At 36.8% G+C, this 21,066-nt stretch overlaps 1 protein-coding gene across 1 annotated transcript in view; it reads right to left on the bottom strand.

The window, feature by feature from the left end:
- LOC122816779 (solute carrier family 4 member 1 adaptor protein) overlaps positions 1–19,929 on the bottom strand; it is a 937,474-nt gene extending 917,545 nt beyond the window's left edge. Inside the window, exon 1 of the mRNA XM_044089801.1 lies at positions 19,549–19,929. Coding sequence (XP_043945736.1) covers positions 19,549–19,584 — 36 coding nt within the window. The 5' untranslated portion in view covers positions 19,585–19,929. The remainder of the gene's footprint in view (positions 1–19,548) is intronic.
- Positions 19,930–21,066: the final 1,137 nt, after the last annotated feature.

The following is a 21,066-nucleotide window of genomic DNA, read 5'->3' on the forward strand; positions in this document are numbered from 1 at the left end:
CTAGAATTTGCTCTCTTCATCAACAAGCTTTGGCTGTATTGTGCTGGCAGCAAAACGAATATGCCACCTCATAGGCTCCATTGGCAGCATCAATTATTATAGCAATAACCCACGCCTGGGTGTGGGTAATGCTAAATTTACCCATGGTTGGCGTGGTTTGGTCCCGAGGCGCCCGAGGACCAAACAAAGCCAACCGTGGGTAAATTTAGCATTACCCACACCAGAAGTGGTTATTATTATACATGACATTATTTAAGAAAAAAGCGATTACTTTTCTTAAATAATGGCATAGTATAATGCCTGTTTACTGCCCTTCCGCAGAAGTCTGGCATCAGCGGCAGTTCTGATGTACTGCGCGCCTGCGCAGTACATCAGAGCTGTGGCAACGGAGAAAGCAAGATCTCCGTTGCTTTTATGTTCGCTATGTTAAATGAGTTTAACATGGCGAGACAGTTTAAAATAAGCAACGGATATCTCCGTTGCTTATTTTAAAACTGTCTCGCTATGTTAAACTCATTTAACATAGCGACTAAAAAAGCAACGGAGATCTTTCTCGTTAACAAAACACTGTCTCGCTATGTTAAATGGGTTTAACATAGCGAGACAGCTTTAAAATAAGCAACGGAGATCTCCATTGCTTATTTTAAAGCTGTCTCGCTATGTTTAACCCATTTAACATAGCGAGACAGTGTTTTAAAAAATCGAGTTATACTAATGGAAAAAAGTCCGGGCGACCGGACCTTTTTCCATTAGTATAACTCGATTTACAACGGGCACGCTGGCCAATCAGCGTGCACGTTTTGGGGGGATCATGGTATAATTTAGCTCCTTTGACCAGATACCACATGCAAGTTTTATAATAGACTTTAGCCATTCAGTGGTCAGACAACATCCTATGTTTTTTTCAGATATTTTAACAAAAATTTACAGGAAGTACATTCATTCAGTGGTGGTTGAAGTCCCTGACTATCACAAGGGCACCCATTTGTTCATCCATCACCTCAAGCTACGGTGACCACTGGATGCTTCTTATCTGGGTAGGATGGGACATTTCTTGGGGAACACAGTCCAAAGCATGTGGACTCAGACAGAGACCAGTCCTCACATCAGCATCTTGGACATTTTAGCTGTTCTAATATTACAGGCTGTTCAGAATGGTCTCTCTCTGGATATGATATCTACCCAGAGATACACGTCTGTGGTTTGGTATAACAACAAGCAGGGAGAAACACAATTTTATTACTTATGCTGGGAGACCATAAGAGTATAGCAATGGGCAACATTTTTTAACCATTTTCTGATGGGAGACCATAAGGGTATAGCAATGGGCAACAATTTCTAACCACTTTCTGACAGCAACACATATTCCAAAGATGTCCAATGTTCTAGTGCAGGCCTATCCTTCTTCCTCAAGAGTGGTCCTTCAACCCAGTAGTAGTACAACGAATATTCAGCAGCTGGGGTCAGCATTACTGCAATCTCTCTGCATCTTCCCACAACTGCAACATTTTTGCTCTTATCCCCCAGGAGGGTGAGTCACCAAGGGATGCTCTAATCCATAATTGGCCCCTTGGACTCCTTTACACCTTCCCTCCAACACCTCTAATACCCAAGTTTCTGTACAAATCACTGGCAAGATCTCTTTTCAAAAGCCTTCAACAAGAAAGATCTACAAAAGCAAATGGAAGGTTTTCTATCTGGACTTCCAATGACAATGTACATATCTTTTCTACTTCTCTTCCAGTGATTTTGGATTTTCTTGCATCTTTTTTTTTCAGAATGTAGCAAGCTACTCCACTATTACGTACAATTGGCTTCAATATTTTCTCACTGATGAGAATCACACCCTCATTGCATCCCTCAGACTTTCTAAAGCCTCTCTCAGAGGAACCATTCTCCTACATCCCTGCTCAAGGACCCAGTACTACCTTGGAATACTAAAATCTTACTTCAGGCCTACACGAGCCCTCCCAGTTCTCCTTTTAAATCTGTTGCTAAAGTCGGTCTGATATTCTTATCTTGGGAAACTATTTTGGTAGCCACTGCCCATGCCAGAAGGATTTCTGAGCTTCACTGCTTATCTTCTAAACCTCTCTGTCTGATTTTTTCAGAAAGTCAGGGTGTGCTTGAGAACTAATCTTTCTTTTTTCCCCAAAGGTGACTTTTGAATCATCTAATCAACCAAACTACCAGTGTTTTTCACATTTTTTTTCAAAGACAAATTACATTTACTTGATGCTCAACACCAACTACGTTTCTACTTACATGGAACCAAAACTATCAGATTGACCAAGCAGTTGTTTGTCTCTCATTCATACGTCAAGATGGGAAGTGACACACTCCCATTGGTTCTAGGACCATATTTAACATGTATACAAAAAAAGGGGTTTATCATTGCCTACACATCCAAAGGCTCACTCAACTAGGTCTACAGATTGTTTGCACAACAGTTGTTGGAGACTCTGTGCCAAACTCTGAGAAACAAACAAAAGTGACATCAGATAAGAAAGTTATGCACTTACCATAATGACAGAGCTGTGTGGCCTACTTCTATCTTTTCTCAAATTCCTGCCCTCTTTCCCCCATCCTTGGTGATCTTGGATTCTTTGTTATTCAGTCCTGGAATGATCTGGCTGAACTGGCCTTCAGTTTCTATAGGTTTCATGTCAAACTTACTCATAACTGCTTGATTTCCTTCTAGACTGTGGTATGGATACTCTCTCAAATTTTCCAATATATTTGGTGGTAGACTATTCTTTCCCTGGTACTGCAGGCAAAATCAATCTGGGGTAACTTTCTCATCAGAAGGGGATTATGGGTAAGCGGAAGAGTCTGAGCACCAGATCCAAAGCTTGACAGTAGCTAAAGTACCCAAATGAGGAGGAAAGATGGAAGCAGACAACACAGATCCATCTTTATGTTAAGTATATAACTTTCATTTTTATTTGTTTGGTGGTGAGAACAGCACACTTTCCAAGATGAGGTGAAAAAGGAAAGTGGTATGGTAGAGAGGAACAGCTAGGACAGGACAACAGAGTTTGACAATGAGAGTTAATTTTAAAGGTATTTACCCCCTCTCCCTTACGAAGATGCTGGCAAGTGTGATTTGGATGGATCAAAGATGCTGCCTTATCATCACAGCTCAGGTGGATGTAAAAGATCCCATGGCAACTATTGAAAAGAGAAGGGCTCCTTTATTTATACACAAAATTATTCTTATTTACAAAACATTTACATATGTACAAATATACAAATCTGTTGACACACACTCATAATTACTTATACAATCATGCCAAATGTTCATCCTTATTAGACCCCCCCACCACTCCCTTTTTTCCACAACTACCATCTGATTTTACTTAATACTGCTGCTAAAATCAATTTACCATTACATAAATTTCATTTATTCTTTCATTCCATATAAAAACACAACATAAAATAACTTGTCTACTCTTTTGACATATTCTTTACTTCTATTCTTATAATTGCCATATTTAATCTTACAATTTATTTTATCCACTTTTTACGTTTAAAAAAAAAATCTTCTGCACATAGTTTATTCATAATTTTGTTAATCTTAAATTTCAAAAACACTTTCTGTAGTTTCTTTTTTTGACACTAAACATATTATATCACGTTTGTTTTTATATGGCATATTTTCTTTTACTGTCAATTTATCTATTACCGGTCTCCACCAAAAAATCTTGACATTCTACTTTCAGACTATACCATTTGCTTCTTATTTTTACAGCTTTAAAATTTTTCAGCCGTTATACTTCCCATGGTTTTACATAGTGATATTTCATTATTATATTCTCATACTATGTTTCTATTTTTTTCTATGTCACCAATTTTTATTTTCCAAAAAAGTAGTTTTTTTTGGTAACAATTTATTTTTAAATTTTTTTTTTGTTTAAACACTTTTTACTTTTTTTTTTTTACCATACCCCAAAATTTATCACATTTACACAGTTTTACTACTAATCTGTCATTGTTTTCATTTACCCACTAACACTTTGTAAAAATGTAATGAAGCAGCATATACTACTGGGTTAATTAACCCTAACCCCCTTCTTCTTTATTTACAACTACTAAAATTTATTTTTATTCATTCTCTTCTTTTTCCTTACTGTTTTCATTTTTGCAATGAATCTGTAAATGCCCAATTTTGTTACATTTATAACATTGCAATTCACATTTTTTTCCATCATGTCCCATTTTCCCCACAAATAATTTTTGTCACAGTTACTTATCAATTGATCTTATTAAACACACATTTTGGGTTGTCCTCAGTATTTCACAATACCCCTATTCCCCTCCACATTTATCATGCTTGGTATATGCATACTTTCTCCTCTATTTTTAAACACAGTATTACAATCCCAGCCACTGGTCTACAAACCCCTTTTTTCATAAACTTTTGCAGAGTCCAATATTTCTTTAGATGAAGCTTTCAAATGCCCTTTCAAACTCTCTTTCTACCTCTGTTCGAAATTGTACACGCAACTTATTTTTTGTTTCCCCGTTAAATGCTTTTATCACAAAGAATCCATGGGTAACAGTTTTTCATTTTTCATATTCTCCAAGAAAATTTTCCAGTGGGATAAAAAAAAAAAAAAAAAAACAAACAGTCTCAAATCTAATGTCACAAAATGTCTCTTTGTTAAGAATAAATGCTCTTACCTCATGAACTTTTACACACAAAGGAGCTATTAAATTGTCCCATACTTCATACCTGTCCATTTATTTGTCTTCTTTACTTTGAATCCTTACCGTGTGCTTCCATTTTTCATTTTTTTCTGACTTTTTTGTTACTCCACTTCTACCTTTGCTTACTTTCTCTGCATACATTTTCTTTTCCATCTCATCACTATTCTTCAGGACCGTCTCTGCATCCTACTTTTGTATATTCTCCATAATGCCCCATCAGGAAACATCTCCATTTTCTGGCTCACTTTGCACCAGCATATCTTTAAAGGACCACTACGGGCAATTTTTTTTTTATCTTGCCATGATTTACTACACCTCCCAAAGCTGCCTGCAGCAAAATAAGTACTCATTCCTAATTTTATTTTGTTTTTACTTGTCTGCCCGCATGGGGGCAGACATCGTGATTCCTTTGGAAAGATAAATCTGTCCCATAATGCACAGACTGAGAACAAATAGCCCTACCATTTGTTGTCAGACTAGGTGCCCATTCACTTAGAATGGAACACCTGAAAAAAACTGCCAAGTTTGAGAGTCTGCAGCTCATGTGTCATTGACTGGTATGCGCCGAGTTTTACAAATGTTGTTCCTACTGATGTACTACACATTCTCTGAAAGAAACTTGCAAAAGTGTCAACAAATTACTGACATAAAAAAGACTTTACACAAGGAGCAGTTTTGCAAGTTTCAGTTCCTGTCCAGGTTACTCCTCCCATCTCCCCTCCTTCAGTGGGCTACAGTCTCACATTTCCAGCTTGAGTAGATTCAACTATTTTGTCAGCTTTGCATGACAACAGACATAAAAAAAATCACAGCCTGGTGTGCCACTAAAACTGTTCCCTTATGTCTCTTCACTTCTAAATAGCATTTCCCGGGAATAAAATAATAAAAAAAGCAAACGCATCAGTCCAGAGTTTAGGCCAGTCTACCCATTTTTTTTTAAAATGTGCACAGTAAAATTTTTTACCGTGGTTTGCTTAATGGGGGGTGGGGGTGGGATGTGGATATCTAGAGAGTGATTAGTTTATGGTCGGATCTGACCAACGAGGAGTTGACTTTGGGTGTGGAACATCGGTCACTCATGCTGGTAATGACTAGGTCTAAGATATTGTTGCCCTTGGTGGGGATGTGGATAAGTTGATCCAGGGCACCGGAATTTATGAATTCCAGAAAGCATTGAGCAAAAGAGGTGGTACATGAGTAGTTTTCCCAGTTAATGGTGGGATAGTTGAAATCGCCCATTATTAGGGTGTTTAAACCCTAATATTTTCCAGTATATCAAGAAAAGAGGAGTGGGAATCCTGGGGCATGATGGGGGATCTGTAGCAAGCTACAATTTGGATTGCAGTTTTGCCCAGAGTTAGTTGCACTTGGATAACCTCAGATGCATTATGCTGAGCAACTAGCCTGGAGGCATGGATATCCTTAATGAATATGGACACACCTCCACCTTTGGTTCTCTGGTCCAGGTTACATGGCTGAAAAGTGTGGTATGATTATAGCCTGGTAGTGCAGGGGTGCTCTTTGGAGCCTTGAACCAGGTCTCAGTCACTGCACAGATATCAATGTTCTCCATGTTAAGGATTGCCTTGAGTGAGTGCATTTTGAGATTTAGACTTCTAGAACTGAGTAGCATTACCCTCAGTTTTTACTTGCCTGTTCCTGTTACGGTGGTTTATTTGTCATTTGAACCTTGTCTAAAAAAGGCACTATAGGGGCAGCAAAAGCCTTAGCCTGTATCCGGAATCCCATGGGCGACAGGTGCAGGCCATCTCTGGCAAAGCATCTTAGTCTGTCAACCATGTCGTCCCAGGCAGACAGATACTGGATCCCCTTAGAATGACAGCAGAAACTTAGCCAATTGTTGAAGTAAATAATTTTGTCCTTGTACTGCGGTATCATTCTGGGCGATGGCAGAATGCTACTCAGGGCTAGGGTCATACCTCCCTGGGCTACAAGATTGGAGAGCTCTTCCATATCTCTTTTCATGTAGTCCAGGGAGGTACGTCTCAGGTCAATCACACCAACATGGACATTGACAGAGTCATATTTATAATTGTGGAGAGACCTGAGTGCGTGGGTTATGAGGTGGATCCTGGCACCAGACAGGCAGCTGGCAGTAACCTTCTCCTTGTTTAGCCTGATGAGTGGGACATCGGTGTTCCTGACTATAGAGTCACCTATGACTAGTGTGTTGGGTACGTTGTTTTGCCTACTATATTATATATGTTATAATATATATTTGCCCATAATATCTGAATAAGTGAGTAGGATTTTCATGACAGCATCAAGGAAACATTTTCCTTCCTTCTGTATTTTTTCTTAAGTTTTGGATTTTTCTTGGTATATCAATTTGATTTTCTTAGTATATTTTATTTTTATTTTCCATTTGTTTACCAGGTTAGTCCAACTGGACACAAAGTGACCGTTTTCAGCGGAGGCTTAGGGAGAAAAGCTCCAGATGCATAGTAAAAAATTATAAAAAATAATAAAAATAAATTATACAAACATAGCTATTTTGTACAGAGCATAGAAAATATAAAAGGAGTAAAATCAGAGTTTTACAATTGATGCAACATACAGTGGTTAGAATGCGAAACAATTAAGACAATATACAACAAATATAAAATTGCTTGAACATAAATTCAAGAAGTTTCCATAGACAAATAGGGTCATAAACTAGAAATCATAACTATATTGATAGGATTTATATTGCACTTATCTTTTTAATGATGGTATATGTGTATTATTGTACATGTCATATGTGCACAAATATTTGTATTAATCTATGTATTTACAGTATATTGACAAAGCACTGGGTCACATCAGAGGCTTGGGAGGTCAATGTTAAGAAACTGAGAACTGTTGTAAAGCTTGGCATTGAAAACCATAAGTTCAGGTTATGCTATAAGAGAATAACTATGTAAAGATAACCATGTCAGCAACCAAAACGCATTATAAACTGAATGTGTTACTGTGCACATTAAGAAATGGATAGATTGGCCCAAACTCTGGACTGATGTGTGTGCTTTGTTTTTTTTTTTATTCCTGGGGAAATGCTATTCAGAAGTGGAGAGACATATAAGGGAACAGTTTTAGTGGCACACCAGGCTGTGATTTTTTTTTTTATGTCTACTGTCATGCAAAGCTGACAAAATAGTTGAATCTACCCAAGCCTGAAATGTGAGACTGTAGCCCACTGAAGGAGGGGAGATGGGAGGAGTAACTTGGCCAGGAACTGAAACTTGCAAAACTGCTCCTTGTGAAAAGTTTTTTTTTTTATCTCAGTAATTTGTTGACACTTTTGCAAGTTTCTTTCAGAGAATGTGTAGTACATCAACAGGAACAACATTTGTGAAACTCAGCGCATACCAGTCAATGACACGAGCTGCAGACTCTCACACTTGGCATTTTTTTTCAGGTGGTCCATTCTAAGTGAATGGAAGTCTAGTCTGACAACAAATGGTAGGACTATTTGTTCTCAGTCTGTGCATTAAGACAGATTTAGCTTTCCAAAGGAATCACAATGTCTGCCCCCATGAGGGCAGAGAAGAGTAAAAAAACATAAAATTAGGAATGAGTACTTATTTTGCTGCAGGCAGCTTTAGGAGGTGCAGTAAATCATGGCAAGATAAAAAAATATATGTTTTTTCATTGTTTGCCCATAGTGGTCCTTTAAGTAAAATCAACCCGCAACCCCGTAATTATACATCCATCATTTGCTGAGTCATCTCCATCAAACAAGTTTCTTTGAAACATTTCCTCAGAATCCTGCACACATTCTTTGCTCTCCATATTTGCCCTTTCCTTAATTTCTTTCACTACTTCATCATCTTCTCTCTCTCTCCATCTGCCTCCCTGTTTTTACAGACCGCCTCTGCGTCTGGAATAGAAACAGCAGGTGCTCCTCCAAAATGGGTCCCACTCACAACAATGAAAAGTAAGGTAAGTTCACAGATTCCCTTAGCAAATTTTCCCCTAGTAGTATATGTATCATCTGAGGTCTTCCCTGAAAAGAGATCACTAGCCTAGTGGGACTAGTCTGGTTACCAAAAATAAATAAAACATTTGTTGGCACACAGAAAGCAACATTTAAGTCTATATAAGAGGCCAGGTCTGGTACCCTAATCAAGTTAAAAGGAGTGAAAAAAGTCTGCCTTTACCATTGGACTACAAAAGATCAGTTGACCTTGAAGTTTTCTATTAAAGTGTAAGGAACACAGATGGACAGGAGGCTGTTTGTAGCAAATGGTAAGAAGGTGTGTGGAATCCATACCATTTGTAGGTTATCTTTGCAGTCTGAAAAGAAACCATTCCATAAGAATCTTAACCACAGACAAAATTCTGTGCTGCGTTTGCTCAGGAAAGACCAGAGATACAAATGCAGTAAACTGTGTGTGTGTGTGTGTGTGTGTGTGTGTGTGTGTGTGTGTGTGTGTGTGTGTTTCTGTCTCTCTCTACGTGTGCGTGTTTGGGGGGGTGGACTTGGTGACCACAGATAAAGAAGGGAAGATAAGCCCATGAAAGTAAAAGTAATTAAAGCAAAATAGGAAATAGAAAGGAAAGGAAAATATAAGAAATACTTGAAGCTCGTATAATTAGAGTACTAAAGACAGCTAAAGAGTGCAAAAAAAGTGAAACAGAAAAAAACAAGAAAGTTAAGAGTTTTTTTTTTTAATTAACTTTTTATTTCATTTTCCACAGTTATACATTTCAAAACAACCAAAGGAAAAGAAACAATTAATACATAGTAGAGATAAAATAACAATGGATTTACATAGGATCAGATAACACATATTATACTGCAATTCACGATTTTCTGTGAGTTTATCCTTGCTGGTGCGACTTCTTAACAAAATTTAAGCAAAAGAAAAATAAATTTTCCCCATTGTAACAAACTTTATCCAATGACAGAACATGTCATATAATATCAATTGAAATAGGGGTAGTAATAAGAGATTAATAATTATTTACATAAAAATTTACCATTGACCATTGTTACCTAGTATATAAGAAAACTTTTAATTATCTCCCTAATTCTAACAAGGGAAACTATTTACAATATTTACATTATTTACAAATGGATGTCACTCCTGAAGGATATTTTGGTAGAGTTTAGAGTTGCGTTTAGGTACTAGTGGATCATGGTATACCTAATGAAAGTAAGACATAATTTATAGAAAGTACTAACTTAAATTACGGTCTCCAAGGATTGTTGGAAGAAGGCTGAACAATTAAAATGTGAGCAGTACAATAGGGCTACATACTTTAATTTTAGTGCTGGTCTAGGATAGTATTTCTATGAGCTTTCCCCAGTAAATCTTGAAATAGGTTAGTTTCTTTTGACTGACAGTTTTTAATTTGCTAGCCAAAACATATTTAATAGCCACATTTTTAAATTCTGACCAGGAAATTTTGGATCTATCAAGCCAGTTGACAGCTATGTAGGATTTAAGTAATGCACTTAATGTTACAATATGTTTGGATTCTAACGTGTATGTATTGGGGAAAATGTTCAATATTGACATTTCCCATGAGAGGGTAGATTTCATATATCCTGATTTCTCCAATTTCACTCTTAGAGAGCACCAAAGCTTGTGAACATTTTTACAGGACCAACTGATATGTAGAATGTCAGCTATTGTGTTAGCACACGTGGGACAAAAAGGTGAGGTATTAGGATCTATTTTATTCAGGAAGAGTGGTGTATGGTAGGCGTTATTTATCATGATTTGGGTATAAATTAACATTTTAAAAGGAGTAAGTTTTGTAGTTATTTGTATTGCAGCCAATTTTTGCTCATTAGTTAATTTTACATTTTGGGTTATCCAATAGTTTGAGTATAGATTTTCAGTTTGGTATTTAGTTCGGGTGACTAGTCTAAGTATTCGAAAGCATTTTGTTTTTTTTGTAGTAATTGGGAGGCGAGTTGTTGATATAACTGGAATTCTTGTAGAGATATGTTTATTCCTGAGGTTTTCAAGGATATTAAGTAAATTGCTTGGTTAACAACTGTTCAGTATTTTTTATTTAATGCCAAGACATTAAGAATGTGAGGCCTGATCTTTTAATTGATATAGGTCCCATACTATACAGTTTTTAATATTTGGATAGTTTTCTAGGTTTAGTATTTTGTTATTCATTTTGAATTCAGGGTTCATATGTATTGGTTGTGCCATAATTAAGGAATTCCTTATGTTTAAGGAAATGGTCAGCTTTTGGAAACATGTTACATTATTGATTATTACAGGATGTAATTTGAAGTTTCTTAGAGTTTTGTTGCTAAGGAAAGGGATAGCTTTTGGGTTAATGTTAGAGGTTTTTAGATTCTGGTAGTAGATTTTTATCCAAAGGGGGTTCCAGGAAGTATCAGTGGGTTCAAATTGGGTTAGGCGCATAATGTGGTTAGTTCTAATAATATGGTAATATGTTTGGAAATTAGGAAGACTCAGGACGCCCCTTTCCTTAGGCAGTATTAGTTTTTTGTAACTAATTCTAACGCTCTTAGGGTGCCATATAAATTTACCCAGTGTTGTTTTCAATTTGGAAAATAATTTATTTGGGACACATTGGCTCTCCGCTTGAAAATGGTACAATATTTTGGGAAAATATTCATTTTTATGACTGATGTCTTGGATAGAAAAGAGAGGTTTAGTTTTTTCCATCTGTCCAAATCTTTTGTAATTTTTGACCAAATTATGTAGAGATTTTCTTTTATAATTTCTTGATTGGGGTGGATGAAGGTAACACCAAGGTATTTGAGTGAGTATTCTATTTTGATCTTTGACTCTGAGAAGAAAGTTTCCTTATGGCTATGAGGGTTTAACGGGAATATTTTGGATTTATTGGGATTCACAGCATAGTTCGAGATTGCCGAGAATTTGTCAATCGAGTTTAGGATTTTCACAAGGTCAGTGGAAGGATGTTGAAAATAAATGTTGAGATCGTCAGCAAATGCAGTGTATTTAATTTGAACCGTCAGCAAATGCAGTGTATTTAATTTGAACCCTTGAGATGTAAATAGAATGGTTAAATGTTTTTTGACTTAACTTCAGGAGGAGGACTTCTAGGTAAAGACTGAAAAGATATGGGGAAAGCGGGCAACCTTGTCTAGTACCATTGAATATATGTATAGGATGTGAGTTTGTTTTATTTATATGCAGCGTGGAGGCTTTATTGTATAAGACTCTAATCATAGCTATAAATTCTTCGGGAAGAGCATAGCGCTTTAAAACCTGGAACAAGAAATTTAAGTTAATTCGGTCAAAGGCCTTTTGTGCATCTACTGATAATGCGTATTTAGGGGAGGTATCTTTAATTGTCATATTAGTTATTGCTTCTATTGTTAACGTGTTATCCCATGCTTGTCTGTTTTTCATAAAGCCTAACTGCACAGGTGATATGTGTGCTAATACTGTTGCTAGTATTTTTATATCTAGGTTAATTAATGTAATTGGACAATAATCGTTAAGGTTATGTCCAGTCGTGTTAGGTTTTGAAATGAAAATTGTTTTAGAATTATTTATGTATAGATCTGTGACTCCATATTTTATTATGTAATGAAATATTTTGAATAAAATTGGGACTAAGAGCTTTGCAAAGGCTTTATAAAATTCTGATGTGTAGCCATCTGGTCCTGGGGATTTCCCTAATTTCATTTTCTTGACGGCTAAAAATATTTCCTCAGTAGTTACTGGTTGTTTAAGAAGCTTAACTTGGGTATCATTGATTTGTGGGAAATGGAGTTCATCTAAAAACATACTGGATGCTACTTGATCTTCCAGAAGGTGTGGGCCATATATTTCTCGATATGCTTCTTCAAAGGTTTTTATAATATCCTTGTCCAAGTTTAATATTTTATTATTATAGTTAATTTCTTTTATTTTGGAGGAGGGAGGTTTTATATTGATTATTCTGGCTAGGACCTTGGAAGGAGTTTGGGCCCATTCAGCATATCTATGCAATAACCCAAGTTCAATCAGAGACAGGTGATTCATTTGTGATTCTTGCAGTGGTTTTTGTCTAGAAATGGCCTGCTTCTCAAGATCCGGAGATTGTTTTTGTTGCATTTGTATTTCAAGGTTTTTTAGCTTAAGCTCTAGATTTTCAAGGTTTTTTAGCTTAAGATCTAGATTTTCAATCTGGGATTTGGCTTGTTTTTTGACTATTAATGCTTTTTGCATTAATATTCCTCTGAGTGTTGCCTTGGCAGCTGCCCACTGTATATCAAATAGTTTATTTGTTTTATCTAAGTTACTGTAGGTCTGGTCAAGTAATTCTGACACTTCTTGGCAGATTTCCCTATTTTTTTAAAAGATTGTGGTTCAGGGTTCAGTTGATTGCATATTTCTCGTTCGTTTTTGGTTTAGTCTCATTTATTTTTAGGTTGATTTTAGCACGATCAGACAAGGTCCTAGGGTCCGCCCAATATTTTATTTCAAAATTATTGAAATTTGTTGAGATTAGAAAAAAAATCTATTCTGGACAATGATTTGTGGGATGCTGAAAAGAATGTGTATTTACTGATACCGGAGTCCTGTCTGAAGAGTTCAAAGGAGTCAAATAAATTAAAATCTTCCATTAGTTCATTTATAAGATTTGTTAAATCCACAGGTTGTTTATTGTCTTTGTTCGTTCTGTCAAGTTCAGGTCTGTTAGTCATATTCCAGTCTCCCCCTAATATATACAAGTGATTTGGGAATTTTTCTAAAATTGAGTAAATGTCATATATAAAAGCGGTTTGATACATGCAGGGACCATAAACATTTAGAATAACAATATTTCTGTTGAAAGGTGGAAGGGAACATGCTAAGTAGCACCACCTGCCATTGGGATCGCTATCATTTGCTTTTATAATTCCTTTGAAAGAATTTTTAACTACTATTGCTACCCCTTTAGACACAGTATCATTTCCGGCTGCTAAAATCAATTTTGCCCATTTCTTATTTGCTTCCTTCTCCCATTGAGCTGTGATCATGTGTGTTTCCTGAATGAGCGTTATTTCAGCTTCTGATTTATAAATTAGGTGCAAGATTAACCTCCTTTTTTTTATTATTTTGGAGACCTTTAACATTCCATGATTCCAATAGTATCATTTTGTCTTTACTGTCGGTGTAATTTGGATGCTGGTGTAGTGGTTAAGGCATAATTCAGTCTTTCTATAAGGATGGTAATATTTTAAGTATACGACGGTATGTAAGCAATATTGAGGTGTTATCAATAATGCGAGTGACAGCCCACCCCTTGCAAACCTCCCCCCGTGTGTGTCCACAATCTACTATTTTCTGTAAGAGGCATTATAGAAGTATGTACACAACAAATTATAATACAAAGATCTCTTGTTATTCTAAGATCCATCAGATAATTAGTATTATATTGACTTCCTTGCCTGCATTAGTAATTAATGATACAGTAATTGTGTATATTAGTTGAAAGAGATTTTTAATTCTAGTTGAAGTATGCTACTTAGACCAATTTTCTGACCAGATAGCTTAAGAGCTTAAGTTTAAGCTTTTAATATTTTCAATTACATACCACAGGGGATTTCTCTCTCACAGTTGAAAAGAGTCTATATTTGAGATGGTCTATTCCTCAAACAGCTTGCATATATTTTAGAACCTTTCTCTTAGTTTAGACTTAGCTTTTAATGACCCTCAATGTAATTTCCATGGTCACATATCGGGAAATAAAGTATGCTATCTGTAAATGGGAAGCCTCCGATAGCACACAGTAGAGTCATGTTCTTCAGGTGGTATCACAAAACATAACATATATTTAAAAAGTTTAAAATTACAGCATAAGTCTGAAAGAAAGAACATAATACAATGTTACATATTCATCTGATAAAGACAATTTCCTTTTTCGCTGCCTTCACAAGTACTCATACATTGTACGTGCAACAAGGTAAATCATTGCCTATTAAGTGTGTTACCAGATTATGATACACGGGTTACTTAACAAGATTTATACATCCCGGTTCTTGAAGTCACACTCAATTTAATACTGACCCCTATTATATGTATTAATACCCTTAAAACATTTGCCTGTTCGGTGAGTCCTCCTTTTCTTAGGAAGAAATCCTTATCGACTTACCATTTTTCAATCACTCTCAGACACACTATAGTGGACATCTGATTGCGTAGTGGCCCAAAAAACTTTTCAGTATCTGCTTCAGCATAAGAGTTCAGATTCATTTGGGTTCTGTACCTAGTCGCTCTAGTAAGTGCATGCACATTCCTGTTGTTACATTTTCATCTGTGATTTTATGAAGCTGTGTGGTGATGATCCCTAAGCGACATAGGGAAATTAAGCAATGGTAGTCATCCTCCTTCCCTTCTAACAGAGATTGGTCATCCGACTGATTGGCTACTTAAGTTTGTATTGCTGGCTTCTAGTTTATCTTGAGTCATTCGAGCTATAGGTGGGATTTCTGAAGATCTGTAGTTCTGTCTGTAGTCCAGTAAGCTGTTTATTTAAGTCTGAGAATCCACTAAGACTTGTAAGGCAGGTATGGATTGACAGCTTTTTTATGTTTAGAGTTCTGCGTATGTTGTTTCATAAAATTATGTCTTGAGGCTTGTTTAAATGATTCAAATTCATAGTATAGTAAGGGATAAGATTGTGTATGCTTCCAAGGAAAAAATAAACAGTGTGTTAGTCTAGTGCAATGCTAGGCATTCACTTCATTTTATTCCCAGCTATCCCAAATTTCTATAGTATCGATTATATTGGAGACTTTGGGTGCATCTTCTTCTTCTTTTTTTTTTTTAACCATTTATACCAGAGTTTTGACTTTCAGACAGGTTGTGATCCCTTCTCCCTAACACCACTTCCCGAGTAAGCAAGGGGAGGGGAGAAACAATAGTCTTTAACATGTTATTTTGCTTGGACTATATTGGAGGGAAACCTGGAATCAGTTTGCTGCGTATATAATATAATCAGTCTGGGGCACTTTATATAGTAAGATATTTGCTAGAATTATCATGGGAGAGATGTTGGAACAAGGGCTTTGATAGTTGGTGTAAGAAGTTGACGAATCTCCATGTAGAAATGGTGCATTTCCTTTACCCCTTAATTTTACTGTACTGAAATACTAATACTCAGAGATGTTTTTGGTAATACAAGAAATGGAACTGCTAGGGAATTTCTGCAAGCAATGATCTGATTTTAGCATACTAGGACCTCCTATTGAACGAAGAAAACTAACAGTGACTCAATAGACAATAGATAATTCTCTTTCAGGTGTAAGGCTTCTGTGTTTGCTAGTGCAGATGTAAGTGATCTATTTCAAATTTTTCCTTCCCTGATAATTCTAATTTTCTTCATTTGATATATGCTTACATGGTGTCTGGATGGTTTGCCTATATCTTAAGAGATCTTAAGGGTTGCAAAGTGACCTCTTTTACATTTATGCTGTGGTTTCATATCAACATAGATTGTTTAGTGTAGCCTCTGGTGCCTGAGAATGGAAATGTTTAGTATCAATGTACAGCTTTAATTCACTTTGTATGCGAGGTTTCATGAAATTAAGGTTGGTCGGGTTGAGTTTGTATTAAGCGACTACATCTGGGGTTTGGAAAGAGCTCCTTGCCTTTATGTGCGATGAATATCTCAGCCAAGGGAGCCCGCAGGATTTTTTGCAGGGGGGTGCAAACCCAAGCCCCGCCAATGCAGCCCCACCCCCTCTGCTGTCCCCGCCCACTCAGCCCCACCCACGCAGCCATTCCAGTGTCCTATTACTTGGCTATTTCTCCCCATCTGTCATAGACACTGTTCAAATCTCTGTGTGCATACTGTTTTATTCTTTACTTCTACAATGATTACAGATATTTGGATTTCATTTACAACTTTTATTTCAAATTTTATAGCACAAACTCTGATAGACATTTACTAAACCTAAACAAAGCAAGTCTTTACATTGAAAACAGACTTAGCATTAAAACTTCTCTACCTTTGAAACCCGCATTCAAAGAAAATGTCTGGCCAGTAGCAGGGTAAGTTTACCTTTGGGCTGTTTTCACATCATAGGCTCCTTGCACACATTTTTAGAACCATGGAAAAGTTATTTGATTCACCTTCCTGACTGTATTAATTATACTATATAATAATTTAATTATATCCCTTGTATAATACAGCACCACTTGTTACAGCGTGTTTTAAATTTATAGTTATGAACATTTTTCCTTTAAACAATGAAACAAATCATATGAACCAATGACAACCTGCCCAATTGAGAACATTTCAACCATAAAGGGCCACTACACTCAAACTTCTGTCATACAATCCACCAATATCAATTAATATGCAGAATCTTTGCAGAAGTAAAAGTCATCCGAATAATTCCACATTAAAGAGATCTGAAACCAGTGAAGAGGTTGCTGCTAGAAAACAACTTTATATTTCAGTGTTTAATCTACAAATTCAATGCCTGCTGCCCTTGAAGAATAAATTGCCTATGTTATATTAAAAAAATGGTAAGCTGGTATATTGCAATAGGGAATGGGTGGCAAGCTGAAAAACAAGATCATAGTTATTAGACATCTCATCCAAAGGAGGACATATTCAGGACTGTAGCACTCCACCTCCTTAAAATACAAATCTACATGTTGTGGGAGTAGAACCTATAGCCTTCTGTATCAAGATGCAAGTATGCTACCTGCTGTGCTGCTTTAAAAATTCTATACCACAATAGTGATACCATTTGCTAAACAAAACAGTTGCACATTTTAAGTAGGCTTAGCATGAACAACAGTAAATTTCTCTTCCCTTGAAGCTCAATTCCTTGAAAATGCACTTGAAAAATAAAATCTGCCTGCTAATTCTAACTAGGGCATTTCACTCTCTTTCTCTCACACACACCTCAACCTCTTAGTGCAAGAAATCTGGACAAAGCCTAAAATAAATAGGAACAGATTATAAATATTGCTGTCATGAACTTAGAACACAGCTAGAATCTGCTCCTGCTTCTGACAAAGTACCTTCTTGATGACACACAGGACAAACATATATTTGTGCAGTTATTCAAATATCTAATGTACGAAATACCAACAGTTAAAAGCAATCTAAGCACAAAACATTAATAAAACCTAATCACATCTCAAACCAGTATTTGGTTGCACTCTCACTTCCCCTGCTAATTATATATACCATCTTCGATGTGGTGCAACAGTGAGGAAAGGCCATATACCCTTCCCTGGTGTAACTTCAATTTTATAGATATTTTTTCTTTAGATAATTTTAACTGTTGACATTTTGAACTTTAGATATTTGTCAACATTTAAAAACTTTCACTTTACCTTTCACGTCTTATAATACATTGCAACGTTTCAAGTTAATAAAAAAAGCAAGCTAATACAGTTCTTAGTTTATGCAACCCACCCACTCTGCATCATGCTGTACTCCCAGATCCCTTACTACATTTAGCTGCTACATCTGTTAGAAAATATATAATTAAAAACATAAAAGGCAGCAATTAATGAAATTTCTGTTTTGTCTACTTTGTAAAATGCATGGTATTTTAGAGCAAACATAATTTTATGTAAATCCAGAAGAAGAGGTTCTCTTAAGATGTTAAAGTACAGAACAGCTCCCCAGTGCCCAGTAACTATGGTAAGTAATACTTTTCGAGAAGCATTATCAGATAGTGCAGAATGTATCCCCATTATCACACCCCACATCTTATGCATCCTGTATTCCATTGCATCAAATCTGCAAAGTAGCTGGGTAGTCCTGCTGTCTTTCCCTACCAGTCACATACTGGAGAATGTTATCTGCCATCTTTTTTTGTCAGCCTAGCTAGTCACAGCAAAATCAATCACTAGTGACATGTTCTACATGTTTGTAAGTAAGCAGAGGCAAGCCTGCATGAGGCTGTCTCCGTTAAACGTATATATAAAAAAAACTTCTGCAGTGTAAGGTCCTTTGCTTACACTTTAAAAAAATAACAGAGGATTATGTCTGTGTCAACCCTGCTTATTGTGTTTGATTCATGAACGTGAAGAAATTCACAACGGCAAAGCTCGGAGAGTTGTATCTTGACATGCGTGACAAAAAAACCTAAGCTGAGTTATGATCAGACACCCAGTCATTTCCTTCCGCCTAGTACCGCAATAGTTAGAGCGCTAAGCATTTTTCACCATATGGAAATTAAATGCAGCTTACCAACCCGTAGGAGTTGACTTATATGGCTACCACTACCAGGAACTGATATGATCGTTTTTTTTTTTCCGCACACTTTTGCGATTAAATTACGTAGCGTGCGTTACATGCATGATCAGATCTTGCAACTGTAAAAGTGGGAGGGTGCTTCCCTCCTCCTCGCCCTATGGTTCCGGAGCCTAAAAGGGGATGCAAAGGCATTCTTAAAGAGGAATGCCCTTTTTATTTAAAAAAAAAAAAAAAAACTTTTTTTTTTAAATTAAAATTAATTTCTCGGCCAGCCGATTCCAGGGGGTTGCAAGTGCATCTGCCTGCGGGCGCCCTTGATCTCAGCAATAGTGTCGATCATGCTGTGTTTGTGCGAGAGACTGTCATTCCTACAGAATTTGTGTGAAGGCTCCGCCCATTAACCTTCGATACGTATTACCTCATCTAGACATGCTGGGGTATGCCTCTGCGCCTTCACGTTAGATGAAATTCTGAGAATCGAATTGGATTTTACTTTCCCAGACTCTGTAGAGCTTATCGGTTTGAATTCTCTGGAAATTGGTTCTGTCACACTATATCGTTTCAGATACTGAAAGAATAATAAAGAGAAGAGAAAAGGGGAAAAGAGGAACAGAAGAGAAAAAAAATCAGTTCTCCTTCGATCTTGCCAGGTGTGCTGTTTTGGAAATTCCTTACCTTGCTTTGCAGACTGGGTCGACAATATGATGACATCTCCGTTGTTATATAACTGATTTCAGGTATGTGCAGCTTGTGTTACGTCGTTCGACCTCCAAATACAATTTCTGGATTATCTATGAGTCTATTCTCTGCGACCCCTTACTTCCCTCTCCCCTCCTCCATCATGAATAAATCATTGCGTATTGGGCTTTTTCTTTTATGATTAATCGGTTATCTAACAGCGTAGTACCTCGCAGGATGCGCAGTAGCAAACTCCGCCCCTAAACGCCCACAACTTACAAACGAACTGGAACTGACCACTGGAAGCATGAAAGGTTTCACTACTATGTAAGCTTAAAGGGACAATCCCAGTGTTTAAAATTGGGGTCCACACTACTGCTGACCAAAGTAACGCCCAGTTTACTACGTAACTAATGTTTCCTCCCACAGTGTCATTTTTTTGTTTTGAATATCCTGTAACTCTTAAATTCCAATCCCGTTTTGGCTCCCAGTATCAACTACCTTTTGTTTTTATGTTCCTATCACTTTTCAATGGTGCTTACACTCCCAACTTTTCTGCATGTTTGCTCACGTTGTCTGTACGCGGAGAATAACTGTACAGGTGGTCAGTCTGTGTCGTCTCTTTAGTGTCTTGAGTTTTCTTACTATTTTTTTTTAATTTGTTCATTTACTTAATTGCTAATATGCTTTCTTTATGAACGGCAGTGACCGATCGTTTTAGCCAACCATTTATTGTAACAAGCAGTTGTTAAGCACTTAACAAGTGCATGCAGTTTCACTTAAAAGTGCTTAACAAATGATGGATATATAAACATTTTCTGATAATAAGGCTCTTCTTTGTGCCTCCTTTTATTTTGAAGCCACAAGCCAGTATGTAATGAAATGCGTCATTTCAGTTTTCATACCCGGTACTTTTCCGTTATAGGGGCAACAATTCTAAGGCGCACTGAATATTGTAACCAAATGACTGCATATGTCATTTGTGGACATCTGCTTCTTTCCTAACAAAGTGACAGTGGTGTATGCTTGCAAGTATCAAAGCTTTGTAGCCAGGGATGTCAGAAACTCTGTTTTGCACTTCGTCCTCATGGCGACATTACCGCGTGGTAATGACTGTACAACTAAAAGTTGTTGCCCATCATTTTTTGTAAACAGCACTTTCCTCTTCAGCAAATATGTGACATTAAGTTGTGGGCACTGACTGAAAATGAGTCTTGCTTATTCTTTGATTTGTTTTATTGATGAAGGATGGATCAGAAGCTGTAAAAAACGATGAATACATTTACATTAAAAATGCAGCTAGAGTGAGTTCATTTTTAGCAAACGTACATTCCTTAGGTGATATTGTTTGAGTTTTTGGGGGTGTCGTGTGTACTTACATCACCTATACTGTGTATAAACTGCCAACCCTGGAGAAACAGGCTCTATAGCAGATATTTGCTTTTCATTTAAGAGGAGCCTCCAAGAGAGGTGAAAGCAGCTTTAAAACGGTTATTACTAAATGTGATCGTGTAG

The sequence above is a fragment of the Protopterus annectens genome, chromosome 1.part1 (assembly GCF_019279795.1).
Source record: "Protopterus annectens isolate FY-2018-M chromosome 1.part1, PAN1.0, whole genome shotgun sequence".
Classification (NCBI taxonomy): Eukaryota; Metazoa; Chordata; order Ceratodontiformes; family Protopteridae; genus Protopterus; species Protopterus annectens.